The following is a 24,650-nucleotide window of genomic DNA, read 5'->3' on the forward strand; positions in this document are numbered from 1 at the left end:
AGCCATGTAGAACCTGTAAAAATGCTCTAACATGGTAAATGAAGAGACAAGTGAAGGGACTGTGAACTACCCCTCAGAACTCGGGTTCCCCCATCGTGCAGAATTCCTCTCCTCCCAAATGTGACACGTGACTCTGACACACAGGCTGAGTGAAGGCTCCTTGTGACTCTACACTTCCAGTGTTAGTAAACCTTAATTTCTCTCCTAGTTTAGATAAAGAACACATAGAAACAAAAGTCTTAGTGTCTCCTTTTCATTCCCCAAGGGATCATCTTGCATGGTCCATTGTGAAGGCAGTAACCTAGGTAATGGTTAGGTCCTATCCGTGATTACGTAGCCTCTCATCTTTCTTAGTTTCAAATGCCTCTGTTGCCAGCATTCACAGCCTGCTCTTGTTAATGCTGCTTTCTCTCCTGTGAGTCCCAATGTCACATCCTGCAACATCCCCCAGGCTAGTCCTTTCACTGCTGTGCATCCGAAGTCCTCTGATTAACACTGCCTCTGATGGCCAGGAAAACAAGGCTGGAAATCCATAAAGTATTGCCCCACCTGCCCACAAGTCAGTGGTTGTACAATCCAACATTGCAGCAGTTCGCCACAGTTTTTAGCACCTGACTGTGTATAAGGAGGAAACTCAATAAAAATCCTGTAAGAAGAACCACAACTTCTTCAAGACTCATTGAGAGCATGCAAGAGCTTAACACTCATGGAAACTTCCACTTTGTTCAGGCAGACTTAGGGCCAATCTCTGTGTGGTTTGGTTTTGTTTTCAACTTCCTAGTTAGCTGACCGTATACCTAGATACCTATTTGCTGCCATCTAGTGTAATAAATAGGTTGATTATGCGTAGAAAATTGTGTTTCCAGAATCCTCTTTTATGTCTGAAGTAAATGTTGCTTCTCTAACTCTACATGTTTATCTATCTTTGGTTATGGTTAGAAGTGAGCAGAAGTTCTGACTTGGATGAGGGAGAGGCAAATGTAGACAGTGAATTTATTTTCTTTTTTTCTTGAGTTGTCCAGTAGAATGTTCTCCACCCATGGATAAGTAGATACTCACCAGTATGCATCTAGCTCTTCTCTTAACTCACAATGGCCAAGTTAGGAGTCTGTTACCTGTTGGACATGATCAACTTCCTGCACTGTGCTTCCATTTTCTGTCTCTTCGTTTCATAGGAACTTCTCCACGAAGTGTTCTAGGTCTATTATAACTCATACCTTTTCTTTATACAGTTCTATCCAGCTACTACAGTATATCCTAAAATATTTCGTTTTTGGATCCTTTCATACGTAACTCGTATTTCCCTGACCAGACTGAACCTTTCACAGAGGCAGAGACTGCTGTTAGCTTCTCGTTTCCATGGGCACTATTGTTCAGGGAATAGGTATGGTTCTGATAAGAAGGATGCGTTTCCTATTTGCTTCACGTAAATGAGGGTCACATCTCACAATAAGGTTGTGTCTGATCGGTTAGTTCGTGGTACCAGAAATCCTTATATACAAGTATAGGCACCTAGTTTTTTAAAAAGTCACTGTGGAGCAAAAAGAGTAGGTAAGTACTTTTTTTTTTTTTTTTTTGTAAATCAATCAAAGGTATACCTTTTTTTGGTCAGATCGGCAAAAAATATATTTTTTGGCGTGCCACAGAATTTTAATAATTCATTTATGAGTGCCATGAGATGAAAAATGTTGAAAATTGCTGATCTAAACCAACACTGTCAAATAGAAATTTAATGTGAGCTACATATGCAATTTAAAATTTTCTAATAACCACATTAAAAAGTAAAAGAAACAGGTAAGAATAACTATAACAACATATCTTTTTAGCCCAATGTATCCAAAATATTATTTCAACATGTAATCAATCTAACAAAAACATCATTAATGAGGTTTTTTTACATGATTTTTTCCTAGTCTCCTAAATCTAGTGTGTATTTTACATTTACAGCACATCCAGTTGAGACACTAAGTTTTCAGTAAAGTGAAACGTAGACCTACAAAAACACTTAGGTTATATTTAATGGGAAATATTTGCACTGTTTTCATTATTCAATTTGAATTTAAACTAATTAAAATTGAATAAATTAAAAACTCAGTTCCTTGGTGACACTAGCCCACTTTCAGATGCTTACTGGACACACAAGGCTGGTGGCTCCCTTACTGGACAGCTCACAAGGATCTAAATTCTTGCTCCTCAGACTGTAGTCACCAGAAGCAGCATCAGCACCATCTGGGAACTTACGGAAAGTACAGAAATCTCAGACCCTACCTGCAGAATCTGCATTTTAACAAGATCCCCAGGTGATGCTACACAGCACATTAAATTTCGAGAAGCATCTCTCCAAAACATGCAGATCTTGCCAACAACAAGTTCCAGAAAGAACGGATGAGTGAAGACCTAGGGGGCTTAGGAAACTCGCCGCAGGAAAGCGATGCCAGGGATTGGTGGGATGTGTTCTGTTGAAAAGCTGTTCGTTTCCCACAAAGGCAACCGTGTCTGTTCTCTTGTGTGGACTGACACAGGGCCATCCTGGTCCTGGGGTCTGCAGCGAGGACTCTAACACCTCCATGACTCCCACAATTGGGGCAGCTGCACTCTCTCCACCATATATACTTGAAACTGCAACTTTAGAGCCTCTGAAATGCAGCTGGGGAGCATGTGCTTCTGCTCCACACAAATGGGATTGAAGGCTACCCTTCCTGGGAGACCCAGGAAGATCACCCTCAAGAGGGGGCTTGTGCTGTCTCCCCACTGCCTCTCGAGAGCCAGCATGGACACGCGCAGCGTCCTCACTGTGTGGGGCTGGTCCAGCTCCCCCACCCCGCCCCGCCCCTGGTTCAGTGCATGCTGCTTCAACGGGCTAACCCTTATTTGGTTTGTTTTCCACAGGACTCGGTATTTGAGGGGACTTTCAGTGCACTGTTTGCTTAAGAATTCATTGTACTACTCTAACATAGAAGCTCATTGTTCTGAATCAGAGATCCTCAACCCCGGTTGCACCCAGGGTTCCCTGGGGCATTTAAAAAAGTACCACTCTCTCTAAAAAGTAATGGGAAAAATATCCTGGAGTGAGAATTCAAAATAAATAAGCACCAATGCCCAGGCATCACCCCAGTCTTTTTTTTTTTTTACTCAATATATTGAGAATCGTGTTACTTTTTTAAAGATATAATTAGCCTATAACAGTGTGTAAGGTATTTTCCAATTTAATTAAATTAGGTCTCTGTAACATAGCTGGTTCTAGATCCCCGGGGCTGAGAACAACTGGTCCAGTTAGAAAGAGCCCTTAGTTGGCAGTCAGCGCCTCGCATCCAGGCCTCTGGATCTCTAGCGTGCGCACAGATCGCCCGGGATCTTGTGAGGGTGCACATCCTAACTCAGCAGCTGCGAGGGTGAAGAAACCTGTCTTTAGCCACTGATGTGTCCCAGGTGGCGTCTGCTCCGTGATCATCAGTGTTTCCCCATCACAGCAAACCGGGTTGAGTTCGTCGCCCTGTCCTGACTGTGCTGTGACACCTTCCTCTGTCTCTCCACCCTCAGCTCTTAGTAGCCCACGTCCGATTTCCTAAAGCAGTTCTCTTTATGTGAACTTACTGTTAGCTCTTCTCACAGGCACAGGCGTCATCTCTGTGCCGGGTTAGAGCTCTTCAAAGGCAGGATCCCCACGTCCCGTTATTTTTGTAATTCCCACCACACCCAGAAGAGTGTCTTACACATAATAGGTGCTGCATAAATGGCTCTTGATTAATTGAAACCTGGAATGTCAGATGTGAACCCCTCAAAAATCCAAAGGACTAAAAAACAGAAGGTGTGTTGTTGTTGTCGTTGTTGAGCAGAGAAAAAGCTTAGGCAAGGAGGAGAGGAGGTTGGGGATTTAAATTATTATGTTTGCTTTTTTTCACTCTGGGTGGGACAGTTGGATGGACTGTTAGTGAGAGAATCAGAACGCTGACTCCAATTCAGCATCTTCCCAGTCAGAGGGCTTCCTCTGAAAAGGTCATGGCCAAGAGGTCTCCACAGCTCCTGCTGCGGCTCCAGAGAGCCCAGGTCACCAGGGAGAGCAGCGAACAGCATTCTGACTGTCCCCGAGAACCTCATGGGGCTGAGTCCCTGCTCTGTCTCCTCCCTGCCCGTGAGCTTCCCCTAGACTTGCAGCATTCCTTCTAATTGTTTCTCGGGAACCACAGGGAAGGCCTTTGCTTGGGATTCTTTACATTTTATGCCAGTGTGTGATGATCCAGCGACATCCTCCAGTGACCTAGAACTGGGACTTTGATAGCGATGACCACGTAGAGCACAGCCCTAGAGAATCCCCTCTGAACAGTGAGGGGCCTGCTGTCACAGGGCCGCCTCACCTGCTCGATGCTCCAGCCAGCGCCCCTGGCCTCGCCCCTGTAACCTGGGAAATAAGGGTGGGTCTCGGGTTTGACAGTGTCCATCATCGCGCTTCCTAGGTAGCAGCAGTTAACACACAGTTGTTGACAGTCACAGCTGACTGCGAGGAGGAAATAGCGGCGAACACTTATATAACGAGTGCCCGGTACTAGGCACTGTCCTGAGAGCTTTACGTCTGTGTATAGCTCATTTAATCCTCACAATAACCCTGTGAGGCACTGTCATTGGTCCCGGGTTCACAAATAAGGACACTGAAGAGGTCAAGTACGTGGCCCAAGATGACACAGGTTGTAAGTGATGGCGGTGGGGCTGGAACCCAGGAGTCTGGCCCCAGAATCTGAGCTCCCAGTCGTTACCATCAAGTTATTTCCCGGCAACTTTCATCAGTTATCAAGGCAACTCCCAAGATGGAGAATTGTTATTATTTTTAATAAATTGTCTCATTCCCAGGAAGAAACTGCTTGTGGAGTAAATAAAGCTGAAGTGAAGCATGAATATCACCAGCCAAACAGTGTAGCTTCTTAACGTGGGGACAAGAGGAGGCCTCCCCTGGCAGCCCCACACACAGCGATGTCACAGTTCAATATAATAACCCCTGGTCCCCGGGCGGAGCCATTAAAAAGGCCTATGACATTTGACTGACTTTTTTAATGATTAAAAAACCATTTCGTATATATTGGGGGAAAAAGACTTTCAAGTTAAGTTTCTGTTACCTGGAAAATGCAGTTGGTTCTGTTGATCATCTCATGATCTGCTAGGTAAAGGAAATGTTCCTGCCTTGCTTTGAGGGTGTTGCATGTTAATTTTCAACTTCCAGAGGCAGGATAACTCTGTGTACAGTGTTTCTCACACTGAAAGTGGTGACCCACTAGTAAATCGATTCTCCAGGTCGTGAGCAGCATCCTTGATAAGCTGAAATAGAGTAGATCAGGGCTCGCTGCAGGCATGAAGGGTTAGTATGTTTTGAGATAGTTTATTTTTAGATCTATTACATCAGTAACTCTGTGCACACTGGGCTGCAATTTCTTCCCGAGGGTCACCTTCAGGCTCTGGAAGCCACGAGTGCCCTGGCTTAGCTGAGACGCTGAAGCAAGGCTGCCTGGTTGGGGTGAGCACTCCCCCTCTTAGCAGCCCAGCTACTTTAGCTCCGTTCCTCAGTGTTCTCATCTCTGAAATGGTGAGAAGAGTGGCACCCGCCTCGCTCTGTAGCTGTGAGAATTAAAGGAGCTGATACATACGATGTGCAGGGCGGCGCCTGGCACCTGGTCACCCCCGAGAAGTCTTAGCTGCTGTTACTACATTGCTAGTCCCTTTGCATCTTGTCCTTGCCTGAGAAGGGGACTTGGAAACTCCTCGGTGTTGAATGCAGTGGCTTCTGCCCACCGTGGCAGAACCGCGTGTTCCCATCCTCTCGTCAAACCTTCCAGGATCATGAATATTCTGCTTTATACTATTGCTTTACCCAAATGTAGAGGCTGTATCCACAGGCGCTTGTCAGGCCCTGACACCTCCGGGCTGCTCAGCCCCCAGAGCTCCCCCGAGCCTGGGCGGGCGAGGCCTGGAGTGGAGGAAGGACTGTCTCTGAGTCACGCCTCTTGTTTATCATTTGTGGAAGGAACGCTGCAGTTTCTCACTTGGCCGGACCCGGGTGCTTGTGCAATCCTCAGAGCATATGAGAGCAATTCAGCCGACAGCCACTATTTTCTCACTCTGGCTTGTGTTCAGCGGTAACCACTTTACCCACATGGGGAGAGGGGGGGTGGTGAGCCTGCTGGGGCAACTCCTCCAAAACTGACCCTAGATTGGCTGCATATGCGGATTTCTGTGCAGAACCCAGATCCCCCCCAAAATGAGCCTCCTGCTTTTCTCTCATTACAATATTTCCTCTTTCATTTTTCAAGCACCTAGAACCCCCATACTCTGGTCTGGTCTTATCATTGTCTTTCCTTTTTTAGAATTAAAACCATGTTTCAAGTTCATTTATCTATTTTATAACGTTTTTTCTCAGGCTGTCTTTACAAGTTGTGATTCTTAACCATATTAAGAACGATGGCTTTGCTTTCTTTCTCCCCAAATAGTGCACCCTCTGCTGCCCAGCTCGGAGGAAATGCCCAGGTGCTCTGTCAAGTCACGCTTGGGTCAGAGGGTGTGGTTGTCCCTTCACGCCCCTCTCCCCGCCAGGAGCCCATGTTCAGGCGTGATCACATGTGTGCGGGGCTGTTGACAGCAGGTGGTCCACGGGCAGGGAGAGATGGAGGTCCTCCCCGCGAGGGCAGGTATCCGCTGAGGGCACCCGGAGCCTGGAGAAGGCCGGCCTCTCCCTCCAGCCTTCCCCCCCTCCTCTCCTTCCTTCTGCCCCAGCCAGTGGCTTTGGGAAGTTCAAAGCCAAAGAGCATCAGAGGCAGGACCAGGACACAGGTCTCTCCCTCTGTAATGCAGTGGAGCTCCTCTCCTCTTTTTAAAAATTTTATTTTTCAGTTACAGTTGATATTCAGTATTATTTTGTATTAGTTTCAGGTGTACAGCATAGTGGTTAGACTATCTTAGACAATCATATACTTTACAAAATGTTCCCCCGCTATTTCCAATACCCCCGGCACCACCCATAATTATTACACTATATTGACTGCGTTCCCCGTGCTGGACTTTACACCCCGTGACTCGTCCGTAACAACTACTCTGTACTTCTCAATCCCTTCACCTTTCCACCCAGCCCCCCCCTCCCCTCTGCATTTTCTCTTCTTACCTTCGTGTGAAAGAGCCATCGGGATGTGAAATGCTCTCTCTCCTCAAATCTGCAGGCATTAAAATAGTTGTGGTTTAAGTACGTTTTACTAATCACTGATTTTCTGGAAGGAACAAAAAATATCATTTTCAGTGCGTCAGCTAATAAAAAAGAACCTTCTGCAGGAACTGTCTGTGTAACAGATGCTGTCTAAGGAAACACACAGGTTTCCCACTGAATTCACTTGTAACAGCTCACGTGGGCTGCTACGCTGCAGTGCTCTGCAAGGGTCCTCAGGTGTTGACACCTAGGCAGGCTCCATCCAGGCCCCCAGAACTTGTGCGCCTCTTGGTTCACACAGGAAAAGGGATATTTCTACAACAGCAGGACCATGGAATTTTATTAAGAAAAACACTCTCCCACCCCCAGCACATGCTCCCAGGACAAAGAACCTATCTGCCTGCAACTCGGGGTTTCCTGAGATGTGTTTGTTTGTGGCCAGACTATGAAGGGTAGATGGTTCTCAAACAAGGACATGTTTCCCGGCCTGAGCTTCTCCACTGCAGCAGTCTGGTTTCAGTGGGAGGAAGGTGGGGCCCATCCCCCAGCCTCAGCGTCTCTCTCACCCTGCTTCGTTTTTCATGTCAGATCCCCCCTCCCATGGCCCCCAGTGCAATGGAAACTCCACGAGGACCAGGATGGTATCGGTTTCATCTCCTGCTCTGTTCTTGGAGCTGGGCCTGGCACAAAATAGACGTCTTCCTGAGTATTTGTTGAGTGGATGGCTGGATGATGGATTCTTTCAGATGGCCTGTAACATAACATTCCTTATGAGTGTGTTGACTCATAAGGGGAAAAGAGCCACGTTTTGGTTCAGGACACCAGATATGTACCCAGAACTTGGAATCTAGAATTTGTATGTGTTTCTTTGTGTACTATTTATTTTTAAATTAAGTTTTGAGGTATTTATAAAGGTACTTTAAGATTGAGAGCCCCCCTATTGCTCAAGAATGAGAGTTTTAGGTCAGAGAACAAATGTATTAAGTTTACAGTTGAATTGAAGACTAATCAGGTAACAAGAGGGGAAAAAGGAAAGAAACTTGAGCATCTCCAAAATGGCCACAGAAGTCCGAAGAGCAATGAAAACTCATATACGACATCGGTTTGCCCCAGACTTGTGCCTCACGGGTCCACAGCCGCAGGCTTCTCAGCTGCAGAGAGCTTGGCCCGACACCCTAGCGTACCGGAGGCATTCTCCGCTCCCCAGAATGGAACTGACCCATATGTACGCGTAGGTCCTTTAGAGTCGACCTCCGGTTAATGAGTTTACTGGCTGAGTCTTTTAAAAGAATGTAAACGTAAGTGACTTTTTATTCAAAAATCTATAAAAAGAAAAGGCTCTGTCATGGATGCTGTGGTCCCCACGCCACGTCCCTCGGGCCCACCAATGTCAACTGGTAGACAGTTGCTCCCACTGCACATGGCTGGGCTCACTTCAGGTGCCCGCCTAGGTTTCTGAGAAGTCAGGGGAGGACTCAGACCAAGTGCAGGTGCAGCCAAGAAGTTCATGGGCATTGACACCTCCAGGGCATCCTTCAGCCAGTGGGCGATGGGGATTGGCAGGTAAACACACAGCCTCTCGTTCCTGTCTAGGACACCCATGGGGCGCAACCTCACCGGGATCTCGGGAGCTTCTTTGGTACCAGCTCAGTAACCCACACTGTATCAGCTGGTCTCCCTCCCCTTCCCCAACCCCGTTCCCTCATTTCTAGTTCCTGGGGTCACCTTCCAATTAAACTGCCTGTTCCCAGGTCCTCCTCTCTAGCTCTGGTTTCTTAAACAGGCCCTAAGAAACAATGTCTGAAGTCAGGGCAAAAAAGTTTGTCCCTGGAATCCAGGGCTGACAGAGAAATGACCGACAAGCACCACGCTCTGAACGTGTGATTTAGGAAACAGCCTTTGTAGAAGTGCTTCTTCTCGGCCCCTGTCCGTGAGCTGCCTTGAGACCGTTACCCTCCTGATTTCATGCCCTGCCATTTCCTTCTGTTCCGCAGACTCTTCTGGGACGCCCAGGTTCACCAAGTGCCGTTCGCCTGAACTGGAGACGTTTTCATGCCACTGGACAGACGGGGTTCATCACGGTTTCGGGAGCCCGGGACACGTACAGCTGTTCTACATTAGAAGGTGCCGCCTTTGTGCCTCCTGACGTTATCTCCACACACTTTCTGGTTCAAGTGTACCGAGTCTGTGCGGCGGTGGGAGTCGAAACGGTTTCTTCCGATATCTAAATGTTTTCATTCATTCCTTTAGTCAAAGATTATTAAGGGAGCCCTGACTGTGTGCTGGGTACTGTTTTAGGCACCGGAGGTAGGTACAGCAGTGATTACAGACAGACAAAGTCCCTGGCCTCATGGAGGTTCGCCTCCACTGAGTGAGAATAGACAATAAAACATTGCAAAGTAAAATGTCAGCTGGTAATATGGTTTTTTAAGAAAGGTAAAGCCATGCCCTGGCCAGTGCGGCTCAGCGGTAGAGCATCGCCCCGCACACCAAAGTGTTGCAGGTTCAAGTCCTGGCCAAGGGCAGGTACCTGGGTTGTAGGTTTGATCCCCAGCCCCGGTTGGGGTGCATGTGGGAGGCAACCAATCAATGTGTCTCTCGCACATCAGTGTTTCTCTCTGTCTCTCTCCCCCTACCCCTCCCTCCCTCCCACTCTGTCTAAAAATCAATGGGGGGAAAATATCCTTGGGTAAGGATTAACCAAAAAAAGAAAAGTAAAGCCAGAAAGAGGAGTGTCGGCACTCTGTGAACACGAGTGTGCATGAGAGTGTCTGAGGGTGAGTGTGAAGGCGTGAGTGCACAGGCGTGTGAGTGCATGAGTGTGCAAGTGGACGTGAAAGTATGGGTGAGTGTGCGTGAACGTGTGCACACAGAGTTTGGGTGATATTTTAAATGAGGTTATAGGAGGCCTCTCTCTAAGGTGGTGCATCAAAGCTGAGACGTAATGAAGTGCAAGAGGCCTATGAACATCTGGGGAAATTGCAAGTGCAAAGGTCCTGAGGCCAGCTTGGCAGGAGGCCAGCACAGATGGCGCAAGGTAGCAGATGGGGACAGTGGCATGAGAAGGGGTTGGAGAGCGACAAGCCGGACTGTGACGAGCCTGGAGGCCATGGGAGGGCTTTGAATTTTCCTTTGTCTGTGGTAGGATGTCATAGGAGTGTTTTGAAAAGATGTAGGTTTTAAAAGACTGTTTTGTTTCTATGTAGAAAATAGACTATGTTCCTGTTAAATTAATTAATTCAATAAGGGACTGTAGTGCTTTTCTATTTTTGCCAGCAATCCTTTAAAATAACAGTGGACAGTGAAACAAAGGTCCCTCAGTAGAATCACCACCCAACTCGTTATTTCCTACCCCTTGGCTGACATTATATCCAATGCTATTTACTCCTACATTATTACCTTCGTGCTTTTTTAAAAAATTGTTGGGGCCCAAGCATTCCATCATCCCCTCTCTTCCACTCAAACCCCAAGGAAGGCCTAAGCAAGATGCACGTTTAGTGGGACCGGACCCGTTCTCCTAGGCCAGTGTTCGTCAGTACGCGGTGATGCTGTCCACCCCACAGAGGAGCAGGAATGAGAACAGTTGCCCTTAAGACATAAATGATGTTTTATTTTTATTTTTATTTTTTTCCAATTGGTTACCTGTAGGTGGAAAGCATTTCTTCAGCTCTTTCCTCTGATTTTTATTGATCATCTCTAGCTTTCTCTCCTGTCTCAGGAGATGACTGAGAGTAGCCTTGAGCACTTACCTTGGGGAGAGAGTAGCTGTATAGACGCTCGTCCTGGGGAAGGCAGGCATAGAGTATTTTGTGAGTCCATTTGGATTTTTGTCTAAATGTAGTAGTTTAAAAGTAAATGCTAAATATTTACTTAAAGAAAAATTCAACTTGGGTTAATGAGGGTGGGAGTGGGAGTTGTGTTTGGAAGAAACTCTTCTTGACCCATCGGGGATCAGATGAGCACTTTCAGTTGTTTGCTCTTTGGAGCTAATGGATTGGAGATCATGTAAACAGGGGTTTTGGGACAGTCTCTATGGGGGACAGGGAGCTGACATACCAAAGCTGAGAAACTGGGAAACACACAGAGCTAACCCTCTAGACCAAACCCAGACCTGGTAAGCACTGGCCTACATCCTTAGGACATTTCAGCATTAACTTGAATACCATCAGGTATGCTAAATACATTTGCTGTCCCCCTACTATTATATGAAAGCCTCATTCCCTCGGCTATCTTGTTAAATCATTCTCTTTAACGTACTCTTACTTAGTTTGAAACTCAAATAAAATAAACCATACTATAGTTCAATGACCCACCTATTCCTAATGCTTTAAAATCTTTTTCCTACTGTAAATGCACACACACACACACACACACACACACACACACACACGCAGTTCACCTTGCTTCTCCCCTCTGCCCACTTTTTTCCCATCGGGATGAACCTTCCTCTCATCCAAGGGTATGCAACCTTTAAGAATCTCAACCAGAACTTAAGCAACGATTCCGTCTCGGATCCTGGTGTTTCTGCCATTTGAATTCCAAGCTCTCCCAACAGCTGACGAGCAGCTGTCCCAAGGACCCGCTGATATTGCACAAGTTTCCTCCTGGTGCCAACAGACCAGCCTGAGAAGCAGCTGGGAAGAAGGAAGCATGTGTCTTCCCCAGCTCCTCCTTCCTTCCTCACGAGCCCTGCTTTCCCCGTAGCCCCCGGGGGGGCTCACAGACCTGGGACCCAGCCTGCCAGCCCCAGCACCTGGGCCTGCACGGGCTCACTCCTGCTGCCCACTTCCTCTGCCACAGATTCCCTGGCTCTGTCTCTCTGACTCGTCAGCCCTCTTCTCAAGCCGATAGCCTAGTGAGTGTAAGCGAGTAAGGAACCATTCCACCTCAGCAGCAATTCTAATTTAAGAAAGGTTTTCCCAATTATTTCATTGCCTCCTGCTCCCCTCACCGCATTCAGACCCATACTTCTTTACCTAAGTGCCTCTCACTCTGTTCCCTCCTTTCCTTTCCCTACTGCCATCTATTAAACTTGACCCATCCTTCAAGATTGCTAGAAACATCACCTCTACCTTGAAGCCTTCCATGAACACCCAGAGCGCTCATTGCCTCTTATGAACTCTTAGGGAACCTAATGAGCACTGCCTGTGAGCACTTGCCCACCCTCCTTTATAATACAGTTTTTTAATCATGCCCCTGAGGCAAGAGTAATTCTTAGACACACGTGAATCCCTCATCATGCCCGGCACAGGGTGTTACATATAATCAATGCTTATTAAATATCAATGGAATGAGTGCAGGAGACCAAAAGAGCACTGAGATAGTAATTTCTGATTCTTGCTCTAGCCTGAAGGTAAGGACCAAGGCTTATTAATCACCATGTCTGCACAGTGCTAACGCTGGGTGCAGTGCTTATACAGAGCTTGCATAGTGGGACCTCAAGGGTGGCCTGCTGGATTCAGTCAGCCAGCCAGTCAGCCAGTGGGCAAGTCAGCCAAACGGGACTTGGAGGAGCTGGGTCACATTCTACCATGAGTTTGCTCTGTTCCTGCAGGGGGCAGAGAGGGGGGGCTTCAGTCTGGGAGATCGTTTGATTGCTCTGCATTTTTGTTCAGTTCCCCATGGCAGCAGACCAGGGAATTTCCTTTCCCCAAACTCTGACTTCCGTCCACAGTAAGCTCCCTGGCCTCCCGTTTCCATTCAGCACATACCCTGCTGTGGTTTGAAGTCATCTGGGTAAACGGTGCTTTCTGTAGAGCAGGGTAGAGGGGAATATCTCCGTGGTGGGATTTACATGTGAAGACACAGCTCTGGTTCACTCGGTGGTCTCCGTGTGTCCGTCTCTCCTCCGTGGTTTGTTCTGTTGTTTGTTTGTTTTTATCTGATCCAAGATCTAGGAAAGGGGAACTTGTTCTTTGTAGAGGAACCCAAAACAAAAAACTCATAAGCAAACATGTTGATTCAATTCAGCCGGTTTGTTTCCCCTTTTTTTCTGTATACTATAATTAAACGTCCATTTCTAGCTACAAAAATGGAAAAGAACACTGCTTTCTGGGTTTGGAGAGATTTCTAAATTTCTGGGTTCATGCCTTTTGTCTCTTTCAGGGGTAGGGGAGAAGAGGCTAGGGTTTCATGTTTGATGCATAGCACTGGGATGTCCAGCATGTTTGAGATGCTCTCATGGCTCTTCCTATAATTAAAGAAAAAATTGGAAGTACAGGAAGGAGTTCAAGGCATCAGGAAAGCTCTACCAAGCATAGGACATCGTGGGGAGGTAGACGCGGGACACAGTAGTTCAGAGAAGGGTGATCGCCGATTTTCCACCACAAGGCCACCTCACCTTAGTGTTAGCCTGGAGAACACCATCAGCATGCCCTGGTTCCTTCCTCCACGGGTTGGAGAAACACCCAGGCCTAAAGACTCACAGTTCTCTGGGAATCTCCATAGTTTGGGAGTTGAACGTCTGTTGTCTTTTAACAAAGGACATTTTTCGGCCTCCGGAAGAGTCAGAACCCTCATTTGTAGAATGAGGGTAATAAGCTCCCTACCAGTGAAGCACCTGGTTTAGGAGCCGGCCCGCCGCGTGTGGTCGGTGGACAGGTGGTCTTACTGTAGGCTTAGGCCGAAGGACCGGACGCCCCCGATCGGCCTGCAGACGCCGACAATGCCTGCAGATGTGCTACTTGGAAGTGGCATCACTAATGTATTTGCTCGTAAATATTTGTGTTCAAGTTCATCATATGGCGTGATTTTGGAGCAATTCACCCCTTTTTGCCCTCCGTTGCAGGAACACTCAAGAATGGACTCAGGAATGGAAAGAATGCCCTGACTATGTCTCTGCGGGAGAAAACAGCTGTTACTTCAATGCGTCGTATACCTCCATCTGGATACCCTACTGTATCAAGCTCACTAGCAACGGTGGTACCGTGGATCAAAAGTGCTTCTCTGTCGAGGAAATAGGTAAATCACAGGTTTGTGTTTCACTTGACATGGCTTTAGATTAAGTAAGCGGGAAGTCTGCAGTGTTCAGTGTATTTGTGTGGGAAGACCGTGTCCTTGTGCTCGAGGGGTGGGCAGAAGTCTACTTGACTGGGTGTGAGATCAGCTGCTGAACGAGAGGGAAAGGGCAGGAGGGACTTACGTTGGCTCTCACATAAGAGAATCCGGCAGCACGGGCTGTAAAGGGAAGAGTGGGAGCCTGTGGAGTCTTCCTCGAGGTCTTTAAGCTGAACCCCCAAATCGTGCTCTGTGTGCCGCTGCAGGGGCAATCTCACTATAGTCTTAAGACTCTTTCTCTCCTAATCACTCAATATGATTAGTAGAGTCATAGCTACTGAAATATGTTGGCCTTGATCTCTGCAATTGCTCAAATAAAAGCCTAGAATTCCTTCATCACAAAGCACAGTAACGCTGGGGTTTTACATTTACAAAACAGCCCAAATCAGTTTAAAGACATGTTTATAAGATCTCAAGACAAACATTGGAGATGATCATCAGCTCAGTGAGCTAAGCGAAAGATCCAAGCAGATTACCCCTCGCCCGTCATGTGGACACCGGGGAAACAAAACAAAAGAAAACAAACAGCCGTAGTTGGAATGTTCATGTTTAAACTATAATAGTATAAACAGCTGCATAGAAAAAAATCAAAGAAGGACTTTGAGTAGCACGTCGGTGCCTCACATCTCTCCGCGAAAGCCCACTAGTTGCATATTCCCGGAGTGTCCCTCGGATGGGCTGTCCTGCGTGTGGCTTCCCGGGCATCAGCAGGCTGGAGGAGACAGGGAAAGTGGCTAGAAGCTGCAGGCAGGAACAGCTAGGTCCAGGAGGACCTGAGGGAGCAGAGGGAGAGCACTTAACAAGCGGAAAAGAGAACCCAGCCGCACAGCGTAGAGGGGCTGCTGCGTCCACGTCCCGACACCCACAGGGGTAGCTGTTGAGTGGCTAAATGGGTAGTAGTAAGAACACAGGGCCAAGACCCGTATTCTGACCCTGTCTCTGCCAGTCGCCAGCCCTGCCCCTTTCCTGGCTGACTGTCACGATTCGGGCACTGTGCCTGGGTGTGGTGGCTCCAGAATGAGTGAGATACAGTCAAGTCGGGGAGTCAGGCTTGTTGACTAATAACTGAATAAATAATAACTGCAACACGGCACAGTGGGTGCTGGACTCCAGGTGTGTGGGAGCATAGCAAGCCAAGGTGGGAGCCAAAGGTGTGAACGATTGGCTGAGGAAGGACTGCACAGAGGTAGCGACCGTCCAGTGACTTCTTCAAGCACCAGGGGGGTTGCCAGGTGTACAAGATGGACTGTGTCTTCCAACAACTGCTGCGTTCCAAAAGTGACAGCACAGGAAGTTCAGACTCAGGAGCAGTCAGGCAGCCTTGGCTGGTCGGCCACAGAAGTCAGTAGTGGTCCTGTGTACCCCACAAAGGAGTCTGACTTCATCTTACTGCCCAGGGGTACATTTGAGGATGTTTAAGCAGGGACATGATGTGGGGACAGTAATTGCTAACATTTCCAAAGCATGTTTCATGGGTCAGGTCTAATAATCACGTGAGATAGGGTCTTATCACCCCCATTTTACAGGTGATGAAACTGAGGCTCAAACCAGATAAATGACCAGCCCAGGTCAGACATCTAGAAGGTAGAGCTGAGGTTTGAACGTAGCTGATAGCTCCAAGTCCATGCTCTTAACCTCAAGTTACACCATCCCCCTGGCATGCTCCTGATGTCTTGGGGAAATTCACCTGCTGCAGCGTGGAGGGGAGATCGAGGTAGCACAGACGAGACATTCAGAGGGAGGAGACTTTGTGACAGTCGAGGCAAGATGGTGATAGCACAGTGACATCAGTAGCAGGGAATGAGGGAGCCGAGTGTGAGAGACAAGGAACTGAGGTGACCCAATGGACCTCTGTGGTCCTAATAGGCAAAACGCAATGGATCTACCCAAGATTGTGCAGTAGATCAGTGGAAACCAAGCAAAACACCGTTGCAGGTTCACGTCCAGTTACGTGAAAGAAAACACTGACTTGTTGCCACCTGAGAGAGCAGTACAATGCCTTCCTCCGTGGGTCTGAAGAAATGATCACATGTTGCTGGGAAGACAAGAAGTCGGGAACATCTGCTGAGTGTCAGGAAAGACTGTGCTGGTAGCAACACAGCGATGAGTGAGACGAGGCCCTTGCCCCAGGCCCCAAACAGTTCGGAAGAAAAAAGATTCCTCTGCCCCTAGTTACAAAACAGCCACATGTTTGAATCCCGTGGGTCTTTCTCTCTGTTCCTTAGTTAAAATGAATTCCTTTGCCAAACCCCAGAGCATTAATTCTATCAGAGCTCAAAGAAATGCAAAATGTGGCAGATCTTTAAGAAATGTTACAGATCAGATTTTAGACTTGAAAAGGAATTTTTTTAGGGTCTTTTAAAAACACAGATCATCCTTAAATAAAACGTGGTACTCTCTTATAAAGTGAGAATGTACTGATAGGGATATTGGAAGAATTAAGAGTACAAATAATAAAAGTGTATAAAGTGAAATGGTCTCTTCAGGAAAAGCGTTCCGTTAGTATCGGCCGTGTACTCACTCTCCACTGAAACTCCCAGTACAACCAGATCCACCCACGGGCCTCAACTGGACCTTACTGAACATCAGCCTGACCGGGATCCACGCGGATATCCAAGTGCGATGGGAGCCGCCATCCAATGCAGATGTTCAGAAAGGGTGGATCGTCCTGGAGTACGAGCTGCAATACAGAGAGACCAACGAGACCCAGTGGAAAATGGTAAGATGTCGTTACAAAGCCCACTGGAAACCTCTTGAATTTTCTTCTTTTAATTTCCACGCCCCCTCTCACGCATAGACTTCCTTTTGACCTAATACCAAATGCCCATGCTATGTGCTCCATCATTTCTTATTTGAGGAAAACCAATATAATCAGAAAAATACCATCTTGGAGTTCTGTCCAACAGCAGATGCTTACATGGAGCTTAAATGGGAGCCTCTGGAAGGAAAGGGAAACTATGTCCCCAGTCATCCTTGCTGTGCAGTTTAACTTTAGAACAAAACTGTATACTTTAGCCACTTAGCCGCCTTTGGGGTTGTGGCTAAACATGGGAAGGGTCATGATCAAGGTCAACAGTGAGCTATGGCTAAATATTCTCCCATGATTTTAGCTGCTACTACTCACAAGAGCTTCATTAAAATAAGTTCTTAAGTGACTCCGGGAGGGGAACAGAGGGAGGGAATTTGCCCTTTAGAGGTTTCAGAAGGATATTTTGTTAAGTACCTTAGGGGACAATCACGCTAAGAGGTTTGTAAGTCTGCAAGGAGCATGGTACAGGTTGACCTCTGAACTCCTCACTTCCTCGCCAAGTGTGTGGGAACTGGGCACTTAGATAAATTCCACATGGCACACAACAAGAAGAAAAACAGGATTATCATGCTGCTCCCAATATAACTAATTCTAAATCAGTCTAACCACAGCCGTGGCCCCGGCCAAGGCCAGTGGTTTCTGGCCTCGCATCAGTCATGCCCAGCGGCTGGCACAGCCTCACTCCAGACTCCTCTGACACCAGACTCTGTCCATTCAGTGCACTGCTGAAGAAGCGGCTGATTCTGTCACTTGAGGAAAGCTAAATTTGAAGCAGCTTGAACAGTTAAATATTGGGCTTTGAGAGTCTGTTTTCAGCATCATTTTAATTTAGATATCTATTCTGTGGCTTGGTGTAAAAAAAGCCTGTTTGGATGCTGAGTCAGACGAGACTTTCTAAATTCAAGCTGGTCAAACATGTATTCAGCCACCAGGGGTTGAAATAACCACTGTGCACCAGGCAGCGTGCTGGGCACCCCAGGGCAGCCGTTCTCAAAGTGTGAGCCATGAACCCTGGAGGGCCAAGACTGTTTTCATAATAATACTAAAATGTCATTTCCTTTTTTCAGTGTTTAGAGTTGCCCTGATGGTACAAAGAGAATGGTCTGGGAAACTGAGGCCACCTCAGCACAAACCAAGGCAGTAAATACCTACCCATACTGCTGGTCACTGAATCCCTCACCACCGAGCGCTCGCAGGGGGGAAGGAGGGAGCCGGTTTCACATAAGAGCGCCCTTGATGAAGCTGGGAAAATTATTAATTTTGTTACAGCTCGACCTTTGAGTGCATAGCTTTTTAATATTATGTGTGCCACGTGGAAAGTCCACATAAAGCAATTTTGTTGCCTTCATGGTCCTGATGGTCTTGAAAAGGAGCATTTACCCAGCTGGGTTGCCAGCCGAACTCGCTGCTTCCTGCAGGGAACAGCCTCTGGAGCTCCAGTTTTACTTGAAAGAAAGACCCATAACCTCATAAATAGTTACTTATATTTGAGTTGGCAAATATTTGGCAAACATTTTTTGAAAAAAAATGAAGTAAGCTCATCATTTTTTAAAAAAAACAATTGGCGGTATTTATTGCCAATGGAAAAATTTGAGCTTTCAAAGGAAAATTAGAATTTTGGAAACTTTCTCATGTAACCATGAACTTGATAGCTTCCCTGTCTATGAAGACACTCCTGATGAGATCAATGGCGATACTATCAGCAAAAGTTGGTTTTTTTATGTTGCATAATAAAATATGTATACATTTATAAAGTCTGCATACCCAGTGAGCTAATATTTTCCATATGATCAATGCACAATGTAACCCAAATCTGGCTGGGGAAATGATCCAGTCAGAGTTCTAGAGGGAATGGTGGGTTTTAATGTAACAGTGTGCAAAAGATTCATTGATGCGGTTTCAGATTCTACATTACAACTAACCTTTCAGAAAATGCCACTTGTTGAGTTTGGGTATTGGTGTGAAAGAGTAGCCTCAATTTGAAAAAGTTGTTAAAACATCTGTCCTGTTCCTCACTGTATATGTGAGACCAGATTTTGTCCATACGCTTCAACCAAAGCAGCACATCCTACCAGATTTAGTTCAGAAGCATGTGTAAAAATACAGGCACCTCCTACTAAGCCAGATCTTAAAGAGATTTGCAAAAATGTAAAACAAAGCCACTCCCTTCACTATAATTGTATTGTTTTGGAAAGTACAATAATTTTTATAAAAATACATTATGTTACCGTAAAATCAATTTATTATTTTAATTTTGAAATTAGCATTATTAAATTTCTCAGTTTCCATTTCTAATGTGGTAAATAGTGATAGATATAACCCAAATCAACCCAATCTTTACAATTCACAATCATTTTTAAGGGTGTCAAAGAATCCAGAGACTAAAACGTTTGGTGAACTAGTAAAAGCCAAGAAGTAAATCAGAGCTTTAGAATTCATTCATTTTCTGATCATAGTTTCAAGCCTGAAAGACCCTGGCACCTGGTTGTGTCTCAGCCATGCACAGTCAGGTAACTCACACCCTGAGCTTCTGAGCAAGGTGCCTGGAGCATGGGACTCAGTCACTGACCGTTCAGAGCTGCCTCCCAACTTGGCCTTGTCGCATTCATTGTACCTGCTAAAAACTCACATTAGATAGTTCGAAGGGCTTAGTTCAAGTTTCCTTACCTCTTCTTAGTGAAGTTATATATTCATAGTAACTTTGGTCATTTGCAAGAGTCTTGGAGAGACAAGTCGTGAATGTCAAGGGCCTATCATAAGAATTGGCCTCTCTCTGGAAAAAACTCACAGTCTAATTGTTATGAGCATGAATGTCATTAGCATAAAAAGAAGAGAGGTTTGTCAGTAGAAGGGGGGAAAGCTAGTGTCTGTTGCCTCAGTGTTACCACTTGACAATATTGAATTTGGTGGTGGTGTGTCTGTTTTAAAATTAAATACATTTTTAATATAAAAGTAATACTAATGATCACGTAGTTGCTTACACTATTTACCCGCTAAACCAAGTTAAGAATTTATGGTTTTTTTCAGGACTTAATGGGTGGCATAGAATTATCTACAGCGTATGGACCACCCACTGTATACCTGAAGATAATAAATGCATTGTTTGCCCCCAGGGGATCTGCAGTCTAATACAGAAACCTGAGCAGGGAAACACAGGAAGTAATATATGATGTGTATTATCTGGCAGGATGGAGTAGGGGGAAGTGCCAGGAAAGACTTCTTAGAATTTCAGCAATACGCACACCAAGGGTTGGCCGAGAACAGGCATTCCCTCTCAGGCAGGTGGCGGTAGGAGCTGTGTGAGCAAATGTGAGTGTGGTGTGGAGGGTGGAGGGAAGACGGGGTCATGGGTCGAACCACTGAGAGCCCCTTTCTGGTTTTGTTATTAGTAAAACCTGTAAAGAAATAACATCTATGACAATAACAGAGAAATTAGGGCTTTTGGAATTAAAACATTGGCTTTTAAAATATTTCAAGAAAAATAATTAGTTTAATAAGCAGAATTCTACCTTTAAAAACCACTCTAGGCATGCAGATCTCCCATAGATTCAGAAGTGTCTTTAAACGATGCAAAATTACCATCCCATGCACACAGGGGGCAGAATAAGAGATACTTTGTGAGGAGAAACCAACTGAGGTGAAAGGAGACTTTGTTTTAGAAACGGAAGGCCCAGCTTCTGACTTAGCAAAACAAATTAGGAGAAGATTTATGTGAAAGATCTATGCTCCTGAAAAAGTGAGTGTTCCCGGTTTTCATGAACAGGAACAACGTGTTCTACCAGAAAACATACGAAAAGCACATAGTGAGCACTTAGTCTGAATATTTGACTTAGAGGAAAACATGCTCATTAGCTGGGTCTACTTCTTTGATAGGGACATGTTCTCTGGAAGGTAAAAGAATATGCTGGCCTTAAGGGTTGTGGGACCATTAATTACCAAGCACTCCTGTGACTCTTCTCTGCAGATTTTGAATAACAGACTATTTTGAGGTGGCTTGGAGCCTTCTAGAACAAGCAGATTATGCGGGTAGTTGCTTCCAATAGAATTACCTGGAAGTTCAATTAAGACAAATATGATTTTCCTAGGACCCTTTTAAATTCTCTGATTATATGGATAATTACCCCGAATTTCCCAAGGATGACTATAATTTGTTTTGGGGTGAAAATCCATTATTGTGTGTTTTTCTGTTCTTATGTCTTCATACAAAATTGTGATACCCCAAAGGTAGGCAACAGATCTGTAGACTTCATAGCTCTGTCATTTTCCATAATAACTTTATTATGCTTTGATCTTAGAACACTTGACTGCCCAGTTCAAACCTATAGCTGCGTTTCTGTACACATCTGTCAGATATCCGGGTTTACACCAAAATAGGTTTGAGGCCTGCTGTCCATTTAACAGATGATTCTTTGTAAAGTTATTTGCCTGACCTTTCTTTAAGTAGCAAGCCCCCCAGTGCATTCTCAAGCTTTGCCTGCCTCACAGAGCTCGTTTTGAACACAGATGCAGGAGCCCCTGCAGAGCTCATCGTGGGGGGCCGACTCTGACCCCCACGTGCTGTGTTTTGTCTTGAAAGATGGACCCTGTGCTGTCAACATCCGTCCCAGTGTACTCGCTGAGGCTCGACAAACAGTACGAGGTTCGCGTGCGCTCCAGGCAGCGGAACTCGGACAAATACGGCGAGTTCAGCGAGGTCCTCGTCGTCTCGCTCCCCCAGATGAGCCCGCTGGCGTGTGACGAAGGTAAAGGTGGAATGTGGGCTCTCGAGCGCACTCTCGGCGGGTGTTATCCACTGAGAAGCAGGGGGCGGTTTAGTGCTCGAATTATTTCACTCAGGGAAAGCCCTGGGTAGGTGCAAGCCATCGAGGGGAAGCTCAACAATGGGGGTCATTTCTAGGTATCAGCATTCCAGGTGACTCTTCATATGTTCTTTAATTCTAAAATATGCAACAGTGGGTTGTTTGCATTTATAATCAGGAAAAAAAAATTTTTAATGCATAATGAAGAAATTCTGCATCTGTAAGGATGGGTGTGGCATCTAAGAGGAAGGCGAATACTGAGCCAGCGTAGGTAGTCGGACGCAGGTGCTAATTGGCTTTAGAAAGTTCGGGCCTGGCTTTTACCTGGCGGAGGCTCAGTAAGGAGTGTGCCAGCTGTGCTCAAGACTGACATGGGCCATTTGAAGGTCCTATATAAGAGAGAGACAGAGATAATTCAAGTTTAAAGACATGAAACCTGAGAATTCATGTTAAAGGATTAAAGTGTTTGAATGCAGAAATTAGGAAGGCTGCTTAACAATGCATATTAAGTGTATAAAATATTATCACTGGCAAATGAGAACTGGCTACAGCTCATCTCCTTTAAGGTCACGGTTTACGGGGCTGTGTGAGGAGCTGAGGTTTGTTATGAAACCATCGCAGGCCACAGAGAAGTGAAATTTATATTCCTGCACTTACAGTACAGACAGAATTCATGATGATACTAAATAACACTTGAGTCGAAAATGTCTATTAACTCTACTTTTTTTCTAAGCTCTACTTAACAGGCTTGTTGTTTCAGACAATTTGATATAATGAAATTCTGGTTTCAAGAGTACACTTGTCACACTCCCTTTAAGCTTATTGTGATGGCATTTAATTCACTTAACATAGGCTTTTTTTAATTGATTTTTTCTTCCATGTTAAAAAAAAAAACAAAAAAACAAGTACCAGCTTTATGTTATGTTCCTGAACATGTCATTGATATAAAACGATAAATGCCACCAAATGTAAATGGCATTCTCTCCCCCACTGGTTCTTTGTATTGCCCGTAACATCTCCCTTGGGGATTTTAATAACTGAACAAGGAAATTAAAATGAGGAAAGAATACTGCAGTATAAAGGCCTAATTTTAATGAAGCAGCATTAGGTAAACTCCACCTGTCCTTTCTAATTAAAACGCTGTGACCCTCTGCCATTGGGGGGGGTGGCACTGGGAACCAGCTGCAAGGCCCTGGTTTTCAGGAATAACAGAGAAGTTGTACAGACTGATTCCCCCAAGTCTGCCTCGGACAGAGGTCACCAAGCTGAGGGAGGGAGCTGGGCCACTGATCATCTCTGTCCCAGGAGTTTTCCGAAGCTATAAAGTAGTAGGCCCTGCACGTCTAAAACGTCTTCGCCATGATTCAAAAATAAAAACCCTGCCTCGTCCTCCTGCTGATGCTCGGCCTGGAGAATAAAAGCTCTAGGCCCAGCTTTTAAAAAGAAACCCGTGACATTATTTCCGTGTCAGCCAGCAGCGCTGCCGTCTGGAGCTCTTTCTGCATGAGATGTGCACAGCAGGTTTCTTCACGTAGACGTGGACTGTGCTTAAGCTGTGCACTGTTCGTTTATTTTGATTTTTTTAATGTGGAAGGATTTGAAGAAGTGTGCTTGGCGCAGAAAGTGCTTCTAAGCTGTTGCATTCTGTGTCAGTGGTTATCAGTGAAATCGCAGATTTTACTAGATGCATACAAATTAGGGGATATTTTTATGTGGGGGAAAAAAGAGTGAAATGTCAACTTCAACTCTGCACAGTCCTGTGAGTGAGACATTGTCCTCCTGTATTTCAGATTTCCGGTTTCCGTGGTTCTTAATTATTATCTTTGGAATGTTTGGGCTGATCGTGATATTTTTACTCATGTTTTCTAAACAGGAAAGGTAGGTGTGAAGTAGTCTACCTTCATGTTTTTGCCAGTTGTTTGGATTTCCCTGTGTGTTTCCGTTTGTTATTTGGTGTTTTCTTTTGTAAACCATGAGTGAAGCCTGTAACTAACCCAGGAAAACGTCATGTCCAGTTGTGCCCTTACCGCCCTGATGTGTGCGTCAGTGAGAGCTCCACGCCTGGGTCCTCCCTGGGGCCTCGCATGGGACACTGAGAGGCTACGGACTGTTCAGCTCGGCCTGTGCGCCTCCTTAACACGGCTGTTTCCGCAGAGCTGCCTCCTCACCTCAGAGTCCTGAGCATGTTGACACATTCATTCGGGGACCATAGGTAGCTCTGTGCCTTTGGCTGAGCTTGACTCTGTCCTAACACGCAAGCAAACCTGGCACCTGGGCGAATCAATCTACTGTACCCTTTAGACTTCCTAGCGTGGCAGTTTCAAGCAATTCCAAGTTTTGTTTAAGTTATTTGGATACTGATGCTTTGCTATTTCAACTGCATTTGTCAACACAACTAAAATTCTTTCTCAGCTTGAAGAGATTCCTTTCTGCATTCTCTTGCAGTTAAAGGACTTGGGTTCCAGGTATCACCCTGTCACTCTGTTTTATCTTGTTTGAGTCCCTTAACCTCTCGGGGCCTCCATGTTCTCATGAGTAATTATGTTCGATTATATGACCATTAAATTTCCCTTGAGTTGTAAGATCTGTAATTCTGTTTTTCTTCCTGAAAGAAACTCAATACAGACTACAGGAAATTTTAATACAATATATAGGGGGAAAATATCAGTCCTGATGGCCGGTTTTCTTACACTTAGAATATTTTTAAAGTCCCATGGGTCCATCTTGCCCCTTCACCTAGAACTAGGGTCACCAGCACCCCCAGAGTGCAGGGGAGTTGCCTGGGTTTAGCACCGAACGTTCCGTG

General features: G+C 45.8%; 2 protein-coding genes across 2 annotated transcripts in view; one reads left to right on the forward strand and one right to left on the reverse strand.

The window, feature by feature from the left end:
* The window catches only part of GHR (growth hormone receptor), a 187,044-nt gene that overhangs the window by 155,971 nt on the left and 6,423 nt on the right, over positions 1-24,650 (forward strand). The window contains exons 4-8 of the mRNA XM_081133580.1: positions 9,175-9,304; positions 13,968-14,140; positions 16,777-16,955; positions 21,622-21,787; positions 23,635-23,722. Of these exons, the coding sequence (XP_080989706.1) occupies positions 9,175-9,304; positions 13,968-14,140; positions 16,777-16,955; positions 21,622-21,787; positions 23,635-23,722 (736 nt within the window). The remainder of the gene's footprint in view (positions 1-9,174; positions 9,305-13,967; positions 14,141-16,776; positions 16,956-21,621; positions 21,788-23,634; positions 23,723-24,650) is intronic.
* Positions 1-24,650, reverse strand: part of TMEM267 (transmembrane protein 267) — a 429,802-nt gene that overhangs the window by 146,604 nt on the left and 258,548 nt on the right. The window lies entirely within an intron of this gene.

This window comes from Miniopterus schreibersii (genome assembly GCF_964146895.1).
Source record: "Miniopterus schreibersii genome assembly, chromosome: 3".
Taxonomy (NCBI): Eukaryota; Metazoa; Chordata; class Mammalia; order Chiroptera; family Miniopteridae; genus Miniopterus; species Miniopterus schreibersii.